This window comes from Sminthopsis crassicaudata, chromosome 5, assembly GCF_048593235.1.
Source record: "Sminthopsis crassicaudata isolate SCR6 chromosome 5, ASM4859323v1, whole genome shotgun sequence".
In the NCBI taxonomy this organism is placed as follows: domain Eukaryota; kingdom Metazoa; phylum Chordata; class Mammalia; order Dasyuromorphia; family Dasyuridae; genus Sminthopsis; species Sminthopsis crassicaudata.
This window is the reverse complement of record NC_133621.1, coordinates 101,811,155-101,824,066: the sequence shown is the minus strand read 5'-3', so window position 1 is coordinate 101,824,066 and position 12,912 is coordinate 101,811,155. Positions and strand designations below refer to the sequence as shown.

The window sequence follows — 12,912 nt, the reverse complement described above, 5'->3', positions numbered from 1 at the left end:
CTCACCTGTGACCTGCTTCCCCCTCACAGAATCACTGGCCCTCCTTGCCTCTCACCTGAATCACTGAAGGAGCTTAACTGGTCTCCCTGCTTCAAGCCTCTCTCTCTCCCGTCCATGCTCCATCCTCCTAGCTGCCACTTCTGACTATGTCAACGGCCTGCTCAGAGCCCCACTCTAGTACTTCTAGGATAAAAGATGAAGTCCTTTCCAATGTGGTTCTAATTCATCCTTCCAGCCTGATTACACATTATTTTCCTTTATGTACTTTTTATGTTGATGGCCTTGATCCTATATCTGGAATGCTTTCTCTATCTTTGCTCCCAGAATCCCTTGCTCTAGAATTGTAAATTATTTGCAATTAAAGAATACTCCAAATCACTAATAATAAGAGAAATGGAAATTAAAATAACTCTGATGTTTCCTTTCATTTCAAACCCTGAAAATTGACAAAGGCGACACAAGATGGGAACAGTCAATGTTGAGGCAGTGATGAGGAGATGGCCCACTGGTATGTCGCTGGTGGAGCTGTGAATTAGTACAACTATTTTGGAAAGTATTTGACATTATGCAAATTCAGTAACTAAAACATCCATATCCACTGACCCAGAGATTCCATTATCAGGGTTATGTTCTAAGGAGGCCATGGATAAAAAGAAAGTACCCATCATAAGATATTTATAGTATCATCCCTAGCTCCTTTTAAAACTCCAGGGCCATCACCTGTCCTGATCACCCCATCAGCTAGTCCTCCTCTCATCCCAACTACCAATACTTTGTATATATATTTTAGTTTACTTATATAGGTACATGTTATTTTAAGGAGAGAGTACAAGCTCAAGAGCACAGATTACATCTGTAATGTAGTAAAGACATAATCATTCATTATCAGTCTCAAAAGGTGAAGCATAAATTCAAATCTTCTTAATTTTCTTTAGGTTTAGATGGATTTGAGGTTAATGAATTTAAACCTTACATTAACTACTTTATTATGGCACACATTCCTGTCAGAGATAGGAAATGTCCCAAATAAACCATGATCAACCCGATATGAAAAATCTCATGTTCTTATATTCTATTAGATGAGGTAAGAGCTGTAAAGCACTCAGCACAGGGCCTACATTGCAAATGAATGTTTCCCTCTCCTTTCTTTCTTGAGCCCATTCATCATCTCTGGCCCGTTCACCAGAGAAGAGATATAAAGTATAAGATATTCATGATAATGAAGAATATATTGGATATTTAAAAAAAAAAAAAGGCAGTGCTCAAAGAAGGAAAGAGAAGGACCAGGGTGGGGAGAGTCACCTCTCTAACCAGAATTATCCTACTATTCTTACCTCCTGCTCACCCCTGCTCATCCGCCATGATTCTGATCTTTAATTACTTCCAGTATTAGTGAAGGCAGAATAGAAAAGTGTAAGAGAGGATAACAACAATAAGCTTTTATATATTGTAAAGTTTTATGGTTAAAAAGATGAAGCAGAATGTTGAGCAATTATTTAACACTAAGTTTTATTTTTTTAATTAATTTTATAATTATAAATTTTTTTTGACAGTACATATGCATGGGTAAAATTTTTTTTTTTGCAACCTTATCCCCTGTATTCACTTTTCCAAATTTCCCCCTCCCTCCCTCTGCTCCCTCCCCTAGATGACAGGCAATCCCATAACACTAAGTTTTAAAAAGTATTTTATATATGTTATCTCATTTAATCCTCTCAATAACCTGCAGTAGATACTATCACTATCTCCATTTTACAAAGGAAAAAAGATTGAGGGAGGATTTGTTCATGGTCACATGGCTATAAGTAGGAAAATTTGAAAACATGTCTTCCACATTCTTGAATCGGCCCTCCAGTCCCCAGCTTCTTAAACTGTAGTTTGTGACTCAAATGGAGTCTCATAACTGAATGTGGGAATCACAAAATTCTGATTTATTATCAGTGTTTTGTTTGTATATTTATTTATACACCTGTATACCCAAGGTCACATAAAAATGTCTTGGACACAAAAGAGTTGCAAGTAGAAAAAGTATAAGAAGCCATCAGATGTTTCTAGAGGAAGGGCAATATCTACTTTTTCTTATTGTGTGTTTTATCTGTAAGATCTATCTATCAAAGGGGACTGCTCTCTCTGATTTTTGCCAATATTATCAAAGGGGATTGTCCCCTTTGATTTTTGTAAAGTGCATTTTTCCTTTAACATTGTCTTTCCTCATAAGTTCCAAGTATTTGTATTTGGTTTAAAAAAGATGGTCAAATGACCATCCTTTTTTTTTTTTTTTTTTTTTAAATGCTAAGTTAAGTGATTTGCCCAGGGTCACACAGCTAGGGGAGTGTTATGTGTCTGAGACCACATTTGAACTCAGGTCCTCCTGACTTTAGGGCTGGTGAGCTATCCACTGAGCCACCTAGCTGCCCCCATGACCATCCTTTTAAATAACCTGTTGGTTATTGTTAATAAAATGATTAAACTGCTCCCCCTCTAGTTCCCTCGCTGACATTATGTTTTACACATATGACCCATTGGATCCTCAAAATCTTGAGTCCTAGTATTATTATCTGAATTTGCTGGTGAAGAAACATGAGATTAGCCGAGTTCTGAAAGTCAGATAGTAAGTGGGAGATGATCAAGAAAAGCGTCTTAGGTAGCTCTGGGCCATTAAAAATGTGTAAAGGATTTAATCTTCAAAAAAAAGAATGAAATTTCTCCCTTCTCCTAACCAAGAATGGCATATACTTATGGCAAACTCTCTCTCTCACTGACTTTTTATCATTTGAGCTCTTACCTTTGAAAAGAGGTTGAAGCATCCTAGGCGGCTCACAATGCAGTAAACTTCAGGGAGGCGTTTCCCTTTGCCACCAGGCTTTAGGAAAGAAACACATAGAAATTTCTCAGAGAAATTATCAGTGAGATCAATTTTAGGTAACATGATTCTCCTAGAATGGATTCCAATATTCTACTATATCCAAGAAAAAAAATACTAGAACTGGGAAAATTAAGAGAAGGATTATATAAACCCTTCTTTCCACCCAAACATAAACTGGTTATGTCTTTCAAATATGGCCCTATGCTAAAGGGCCACTTTATAAAAAAGACAAGCTTTTTTGACACTCTATAAAAGATCAGACCACAAACTAATAACTGATTTGTTTTATACAAACACTAGAATTTATAAATCCAAATGTGTGTTATCCCCTTCAAAATAATCTTTTTAAGAAGCTACACTTATTTCAATAAGAAAGGTTACTATTGTTCAAAAATATTTTTTTAATTCTTCATTTGGAATTCTTTCTGGGACAGTTTATGAACCAGACCAGCTATCTTTTACCCCCTACCCCCAAAAATAAAACAAAACAAAACTCATTACTGTGTAAACATTTATCATGCTTTGACTCTAATAAGTATTATGCAGCTGGTTAACCACTTTATCCACCAAATTTGACTAAAAATGACTTTTTTAGAAATTTCCTTCAAATTTTTCAAAGGATAGTAATAGTAGTAGTAGTAAGAGGAGGAGGAAGAGTAAAAGTGATGGTAGTAGAAATCAATATAAAACACTATTATAGCATTTTAAGTTTGAAAAGTACTATGTATATAATTTTAGATACATAATAACCTGTGAAGCTGGTGAAGTTATTATTCTCATTTTTTAGAGAAGGAAAATTTTTTAATGGCCAAAACAACCTGGAGTAATGTCCTTTATCACCTCTCTTTTGTTCAGTCATTTTCAGTTGTGCCCCACTCTCTATGACTCCATTTGGAGTTTTCTTGACAAAGACACTGGAGATTTGCCAGTCCCTTCTCCAGCAAATTTTATAGATGAACAAACTGGGACAAACCAAATTAAGTGACTTGCGTCAAGGTTACACAGTAAGTGTTGGAGGCTGGATTTGAACTCAGGAAGATGAGTATTTCTGACTTTAGATCTGACACTCTAACCACTGCATCACCAAGTGCCCCACCATCTCTCTTACCCACTACTTATTCTCTTGGAAGGTTAATAAGAGTCACAGCATAAAGTCATATGGCTAGTAATTAGTTGTCTGCTATGGAATTTGAACTCAGATCTTTCTAACTCTGAATCCAGTTCTCTAATCACCACAAAGCTAATTATCCCTAAGATGAAGGCTTATAAATCTGACAGCAAGAATGTGTTTCCTAATTTATTTTATTTATATTTTATAATTATATATGATTATAATATAATAATTGAGAAAATTTTTAGCACTCATTTTTATAAAATTTTGAATTCCAATTTTTTTCTTCCCTATATCCCCTCTTCCAAAGATGGTAGGCAGTTTGAGATAGTTTATGCACGCCATATTAGTCACAGTTATATTTTAAATAAGGGAATCTCAAAAAGAGTCATAGAATGTTTTGAATAATGGCAGCACATTGGAGTAAGGGTACACAGTTTCTCAGGGTGACCCTTTTTGATGGGGATAATCTTTATTCAGATGAGAATTCTTTCAAACATTTTTTAAAGCTGTCTTGCCTTAGACTCACACCTGATATACTTGTCCACTGAATGGAGGAATGGTACATAGCACATGTCTATAGTCAAGGTCTCTTCCAGGCTACAGTCTAAATGAACTCTGCAATAGTGTGACTGCAGCTGAAACTTCCCATGGGAGGGGAGCTCTTTGAGGACAAGGACTTTCTGTCCTCAGAGCATAGCATTTTATAACATTTTTTCAGCTATTCCTAGACTAATAGCGTTTACTGGGGGGACCTGGAGAGTATATTTCTATAATCCTTGAAGTAGGACCGTGACACTATCAGTATAGGAAGAGCATCAAGCTTCCTTTGTTGCCCTCAAGTGACTAAAAAGAAGATGCTGTCCCCTCTCATTGGCCAGAGCAAGTGACAGACAAAGCCCTGGGCTGGCCCTGGCTGTCCTGGGGACCAAGGGATAAAGAGTAGTTACCAGAAGCCTGCGGCAGTACCCGAATCTTCGACTTCCGTCCTCTCCAGTCAGGACAAACGAGAATGTTTCACTGTTTGTTTGAGAAAATAAAGATGCATTTTAAAGAAAAGAAAAAATCACCATCTACATACATGCAGCTGGAGGCCAGCCAGCTCATGGTGAGACACAGGTAGGAAAGCACAGGGGTGACGAGGGTTCTTGCCAGTTTTCCAACTCTAGGCTGAGGATGAGTAATCTGGACTAGTGGGATTCGCCGGGGAAGGAGTCTAAGAACACAGTAACTAGGGTTTTCTCCTTCTGCTTTATCCTCTGCTCCACTCCCTTGACCAAACAAAATGATCTAAACGATGAGGAAAGCATGTCCTCATTAATACCACTTAAATCAAGGGTTTTTCACCCTTTTGTGTGCACCATGCGTCCCTTTAGTGATCTGCTGAACCCCATGGAGGCCTTTTCAGAATCATTTTTTTAAATGCATAAGATAAAAGATATAGGATTAGCAAAGAAACCATTGAATATTGAAGGACAGTTTTGAAATATTTTTAAAATATTAAGTTAGACTTCAATGTAGAGTATTTAATGTTAATATAATTTATATGTGATATAATATAATTAACATAACCTATTCTGAAGTATCACTTGCTGGGCCCCTTATATAGGTATGTATGTGTGTGTGTGTATTTAAAACCAACCAATCAAATTCATGGCTCTTAGGTTAAGAACCTCTGATCCAAATATTGAGGAAAGAACTCCAGTAGGTTGTCATTTGTGGAGCTGTGAGAACAGGATGCCTCAGGAGGGGAGCAAGAGGAAGGAAATACAAGACATGGTTATGGAGCTGTGCATGGGGAATAAAGGAAGGGGGCTGAGCCTAGGACAGTTTTGTGCTCCTTCAGATGCCACACTAGCTACCCTCTTGCTCCTGCCTGCTTACACTTGACTTTATGAGTTTTCCTGACTGACTACACTCATGCAGAAAACCCCTTACAAATGGGATTCTGCAAGCTTGTTTTTTTGTTATTAAAATAATTGTATTTCAATATAACAGCTTTCCTTTGTAATCCTATATATTTTCTTTTACCTAATGAAAAATATTACTCTGAGACACCAGACTGAAAAGGGATCTATGACACGAAAGGTCAGGCTCCTGTCTTAGACCACATGGCCAATTTCAGTGAACAAGATCTTACTTAAAAATTCATCTGTATAATTTAATGAGTTTTTCTTAGAAACTCAAATAATTAATAATAAAATGCTCAGTAAGTAACATAACAGGACAAAGTGATGGTTTTGGATGAACTATAATCATTCAGTTTTTATAGAGTACTTTCAAAGCACTTTCTTTACAACAGGCCTGCAAGGTAGGCAGAATGATGTTATTATCCCTACTTTAAAGGTGAGGAAATGGAAGCTGAAAGAGAGAAAATGTTACTGGTCTAAGGTAAAAAGCACTATTAAATACTGTGACCGGTATGTGAAGCCTGCTGAGTCAGACTAGAGCTTTTTCTATTACATTAGCGAGAAATGACACAGCATGAGCTAATCAGAGAAAATACAAGTTGTAATTTATTGAATGCTTAGGGGAATAGAGAGAGCGAACGGGCATATATCCCAAGTGTCTCCTTTGGCAAATGGGCCCGCGTTTCCTACAGGCAGAGAATCAGAATTCCTAATTTGTGTTCTAGCCTCCTGGGGAGATGCCAGCACATACCTAGTAAACTGGTACACAGGCGCCCAATCCTTGGCATCAGGGAAACAGAATTGGGGAATAGCCTTAAGCTGATCTTCTGCTTCCCTCATGAATTTGAATGATCGATCCAGCTGCAGAGAGAAAAATTAGCAGAGTTGAGCAGTGGGCCAGTATCTGGAAAAATACCACAATGTTCTCAGAGTACTGAAAAAAATATATTCTTGCAAGGTAGCGTTTAGTGATGAGCTAGTGTCAAAATCTGAGGTTGGATTTGAACTCTGGCCCTCCCAGAGCCAGCGCTCTGTCCACTGAGCCACCTAAGTGTCTGAAAAAATATATTAACTTATTGCTTCCTCACCAGTCCAGGGACCTGACACTATCTTATCTAATTCTGGATGAGAAGTTGGGTTCAGGTTGTTAGGTGTTATTCTTCTTGTGGTAACATAATTACACATTTAACAATGTAACAAACATTTATTGAGTGTTTTCTCTTCACAAGACACTACACTAAGTATTGACTGAAATTTCGTGATGGATAAGATAGGATCCTTGTTCTCAAAGAGCTTATAAGTCTAATATTTTATACAGAAAACAACAGCAAAACAAGTTTTTATTGTATGAAAATTTTCTCATGGCCAAAATTCTGAAATGTCCCTATCCTTTCTCCCCACTAAAAAATAGAAGGATATTTGTTTCTTTCAATTGAAAGATCTCAAGATTTATTCAAATTTGGTTTGAGTATATTTTGGTTATAATATTTGAAATGGATTTTTACTTTTCTTGTCTTCTCAATAGAAGTGGGAAAATTCAGAACTGAAAATAAAATAAAATTGAATAAAAATATATATAACTCTAAAAAGGAAAAGGATTTAAATCTAAAAAGAAAGTTTTGAGATTATCTTTCCCCATTTCCTCAATTTATAGATAAAGAAATTGAGGCCCCAATCATCAGCTTAGGTAATAAGGTCAGAGACCTAATTAAAAGCATAGTCTGTACTATTTCTATTAAGACAATGCAGTTCAATGATCACAGCTATGCTGTTCTACCCCCTGCCCTACTCCTTTGACCAAACAGAAAGAACCAACACATGGGAGAGCAAAATGGGAAAAAAAAAATCTTGAATTTGAAAGATATGGCTACAAATTGTTTTGCCCCAGACTCATGGTCTTCTTCCTCTGGTCCTATTTAAATTGCTGCTGAACAGAGAGGGAGAAATTATACAATTCCTAAGTGGGACACTATAAAATCATATCCTCTAACTTCATCTGGGCCCTCACTGCAGCACAGAAACTATTCCAAACCTTCTCTTCTCTTGCCTCCATTCTCTCACCTGAGGATCTGCCCTCCTGCTTTATTAATTGAGATCATTCCCCCTTCTTTCTCTTCATTTCAAACCCCTTGACATCATCTCTCATTCTTTCTTCCTCTCCATCAATCTCTGATAGTAAGATGGTCCTCCTCCTTGACAAGGTCCATTTCCATACATCCCCTTCTCCATCAGACTGTCCTGTGTATCCTGTCTCTTTTGATGACTTCATCAATTCTGATGGCTTTATTATACCTATGTAAATGACGCCTAGATCTCTATATTCAGCTTCAGCTGCTGTCCAGAGTTTCAGTACCACAAACCAACACAGTACCACATTAGATAAAAACAAAGCCAAACATTGAATACAGAATGAGTTTTAATCCAGCTTGTAGAAACTGGAAAATGGCCTTGGAGCTAAACTCCTATTATATTTTCCCCTTCCTTCTCCCATTGGTTATAGTCTACTGTTAATGATAGTTCCTTCTAGGAAATCTATCTTTGAGAACCTCTCCATTAGTAATGATCACTCCTATAGCATTCTGGAGCTTCTATAGCACTTTGTCCTTCTAAGATAATTAACTCCCATTAGGCTATGTAAGGGGAGTATCACATGGCAAGCCTATCTTATCTTGATGTTATATCAAACTTAGCCTAGCACCTGGACAGCCAGTGGAGGGTACTATATATATATATATACTATATATTATAGTAATATATAATATGTATATATAATATATATATATCAGAGAGAGAGATGAGAGAGAGAGACTATGATGAAGAGAGAGAGACTGAGAGAGGGAGTTAAAAGAATATTATTATATATATATATGTATATATATATATATATATATATATATATATATATATAGAGAGAGAGAGAGAGAGAGAGAGAGAGAGAGAGAGAGAGAGAGAGAGAGAGAGAGAGAGAGAGAGAGTGTTAAAAGAAATTATTATTTAGTGCTCTGAACTTTTACCAAGTAAGTCAGGTACTTGTGACTAAACATGTGATTTACTTTACCCGTTCTGAGTTTATACCCTAAGGGTCCTTGACACCATGGGAAAATTCATTAGTGTATGTGTGTGTGTCTTTGATGGAAAAATTGTCTCTCTCTTTTTCTTCTTAAGTGTTAGAAGTAAAGAATAAACTTCATTCTGGTTTTATGTGTTGTCATTTTTAATCAATTTTTAGATGTTTGCTTTTAGTGATTAATTAGAATTTAAACGATGAAAGAATATGAACATTAAAGAGAGAGGGTTGGGTGCTGTATTCTATTCTATCACAAACAACTATTAATATATGCATCACAAATAGGGCAGTAAAGTGGAGTAGTGGGTAAGAGCCCTAAACACAAAGTCAGGGAGACAAATCAGGTTTGGATATTTTCTAGTTGTGTGATTTAGATTTAATCTGCCTCAGTTTTCTCAACTATAAAATGGAGATCATTATAGGAAGGTTACCTTCCAAGGCTATTGAGAGGCTGAAAAGAAATAATACTAGTAAAACACTTAGCACTGAAACAGTAGGTACTTAAGAAATGCACATTTTCTTCCTTCCACAAATACAGTAGAATCCCTTTATCATATTGGCATTAAGGCAACAGCAATGACATCTGTTACCAGTTAACTACTGTATAACAGAAAACTTCTAATATGTAGTTCTTTTCTGGAGACTATGATTTTAATCTATGGGTTTAAATTCTTAATTTAAAAAACCTGAATCCATATAACTCAAGCTATAATGGAGCTCTGTTATATGTGCATATACATTCATTCACTCTACATTTAATAATCATTTTAGTGTGTCCTTTGTTTTATATCTTGAACTACATAAAAAGATCCAAGACAATGTATGGAGATTAAAAAGAAAAGACATAGACAGGCAGATAGTATATGGAAATCATATAATTAAGAGAAAAATTGGAAGAAGAAAATGGACAAAAAATGATAGGATTTGGATGAAAGAGAGAAGGAATGGATAGATGAGAGAAGGGGTAAGCAAGATGAAAAGAGTCCTAAGGTCCAGTAATGCTTTTGTTTCTTCTCCCAAGGATGTCATACATCTCCCCATCTGTCTTGCCCTATGGAGCCTCATACCCAATATACTCCATTAAGATCTTTTCTTTTAAATTAGGATCTAATCATTATTTTACTTCCTATTTGCAAAATTCAAGCAATAATTATGTTTTCTTTAGGTTTCCACATTTTTCAATATCTGCCAAGTCTTTCTGGTAGTGCAAGGTATGATTGCAAGCAGAAACTAGAAGCTCCATGACTAAAGGCAGTTCTGTTCAATGGACACCTCACTCAGTCCTTACCTTTAGAGGGAATTGCTGGGTGAGTTCTGGCACATATGCAGCCCCTGCCTGTTTTTTCTGTAGGGACACCACCACAAAATACTCAAATAGCTGCCTCTCTTGATATTCAATGAGATCCCTCTCCAGAGACTGATACCGAGGAGCCTGCTTCAGACGGGATTTCACATTGACCAGGCGCTGGCTGTGAGCTGGAGAGAGAAAGAGAGGCTAATTTTGCTAAATGGATCCTTGCATACCACTTCAGCATGCTTAGTAATGTCTAGTCCAACTTGTAACATTCAATAAAAACGTACTGATTGCTTCCATGGTCTTTTAACCCCTAAGTAGCCAAATCTTAGAAATCTGAGTGAGGAAATTTAGTTTGTGAATTTTTTTCATTCTAGTGCTGTGGCTTAGCATGGACACTGAGTAGCTCATCAAAGCCCAAATTCCATCTCTTAAGTGGAGATGGTGATGCTGATCACCTAGCTTCCTAACCTCCCAATAAAATCTAATCTCCCACTGAAAACTATAATACATCCATAGCACTTTGGAGGCCAGTAGATAATTTTGGGTCACTTTAGGATCATGGAATGTTAGAGTAGCAGGGACTTGTGAGGACATCTAGTCCAATATTCATATTTAACAGAAGAGAAAACTGAAGTCTACAAGGGTCAAGGAACTTTCCTAAAATAACACGGGTGGCAGAAAAACAGAACCCAAACTGAAACCAGGATTTGGTGACTCTAAAAATGCAGTCTGGGCACACTGGTCCCAGAAATGGAGGTAAGTGCTACAAAAATGATGACTTTGGGATGGTCAGGGCATCTTATGCCATGACCTGATCTTGTAACATTAAACTATGGACTCTGTGGCTTCTCACTGAGCTTCAGAGCCGTTCAAAGAAAGTACAGTACAATTGTAAAAGCTGGGAGATATTTTAGAAATGATCTTGTCTAACCTCCTCATAATACACATAAGGCAAGTAACATTTAAATTGGTGAAGCGATTAATCACTAGTCACAGAGATTCAGGATTACTCTCAGGTTTTTTGGTTTTGTTCTTTTGGCTACACCAGTACAAAAAAAAAAAAAAAAAAAAAAAAAAAGCTGATAAAACCACAGGAAATTGTGTAAAGGTCAAGCAATTGCTTCTAGTCAGTTTTAGTCTTCTGGAATGTTCAGCATTGGTCAATAATTGCAAGATTCTTTTCTCAAGTATGTTCATGGTAAATCCTCCTCTGATGTCCCTGTGCTTCTCCTCCCCTTTTTCCTCTACCCTAAGATTTAACCTCTTAGAGTTTTAATTCTTGACCTTGCATTTGAGAACTGGGCCTCCCCTACTTAATAGAAAAGACCTTCCTGTGCTATGCTAAGCTTCTTTCCCCCCCTTAGCCTTAAAACCAGGAACAATTAAACATTTCCAATATACAGTGTAGGCCACTTCCACATCCGTTTCTCATCTCACCTTTCAGTTTCTCCTCGGTGTCACTGTCTGATTCACTGTTTTCATCTGTCACTGTGCCAAAAGGGACGAGGCAAAGAAATGTAAATGAAAACTTTCCCAACAAATGAAATTTTCATATGCTACACAGAAACACAAAACCCAGCTTTCTGGTTCAGAAGAGCCTTTTTTTAGCCTACATTTTAGCACACTTTTGACAAATCATGTCTTAGTTGGTATAATAAAATTAATCTCAAAAATCTGACCGAGATATCTGGGATTGGGAAACTTGTTTTCATTTTAGTTTTTAAATTTTTTAGCATAATAATTTTTTTGTAATCCTGTATTTATGCATTTAAAAACATGATTTTGAGACCGTTTCTAATCTTTACCAGGTTGCCTTAGAGTTCCATGGTGCAAAAAGGATTAAGAACTCTGAATATGATGATGCTTTTGCCTTCTACTGTCCAAGGTGGTAGACAGCCATGATGGGTCAAACAGAATAGGGAACTCAGTTCAGAATGGGGAGAGGGGGCAGAATAGGATTAGTGGTAAAACCAAGGGTGCTCTGGACAAAAGAAAGCCTTAGACACAATAGATGAGACCCCAATCCCTCTCCCACCTGACTGATCACTGTCATACATGGGGCACTGGAGATAGCAGTTTAAATAGAGCTTTGTTTGTTCTGTTCTACTGCTAAACCAGTCAAAACCCAATTCTATCCACTTCTCCCAAAGATCCATTTTTAGGTTTCCCATGGCTGGATGCCTCTACCTTTTCCTGAATTGCTCTCCGTTGACTGCGATAGCCTTTTCACCCTCTTCTTCCCTCGGCGGGCCTCATAAATGGCATTGATCCGCAAGACCAACTACCCAACATCAAAAGAAGAAAAATCAATCTTACAGCCTTCAAGGTGTGTTTCTGAGTTCTACCTACCTCTTATCGAGGACAGACTGTGGACAACCCTGAAATCCCATGCTTTGTGCACTCAGCTAGGCTCCAGGACCAGTAAAGGATATGGAAATAGAGAAACATTTCACACTTGGGTCAAATTGTTTTCTTGCAGTACTCTTCTTGGTAGACAGGGAAGTAGTTGTCAGTAATGTCTAATGAACCTGGACAGCTCATTATATTGTTACCAGATACTTCAGTCTTAGCATATATGTTTTTCCCAATTACATAACATAGGGTTCCCATTAATTGGGAAATAATTTCATTGTTTCTCATAGACTGACAATTATGAGAAGT

The 12,912-nt window shown here is 37.1% G+C and overlaps 1 protein-coding gene across 1 annotated transcript in view; it reads right to left on the bottom strand.

Annotated features, from left to right (window-relative positions):
• The window catches only part of DENND2A (DENN domain containing 2A), a 104,109-nt gene that overhangs the window by 26,193 nt on the left and 65,004 nt on the right, over positions 1–12,912 (bottom strand). The window contains 6 exon segments of the mRNA XM_074267740.1: positions 2,786–2,863; positions 4,928–4,997; positions 6,639–6,748; positions 10,243–10,430; positions 11,689–11,739; positions 12,439–12,532. Of these exon segments, the coding sequence (XP_074123841.1) occupies positions 2,786–2,863; positions 4,928–4,997; positions 6,639–6,748; positions 10,243–10,430; positions 11,689–11,739; positions 12,439–12,532 (591 nt within the window).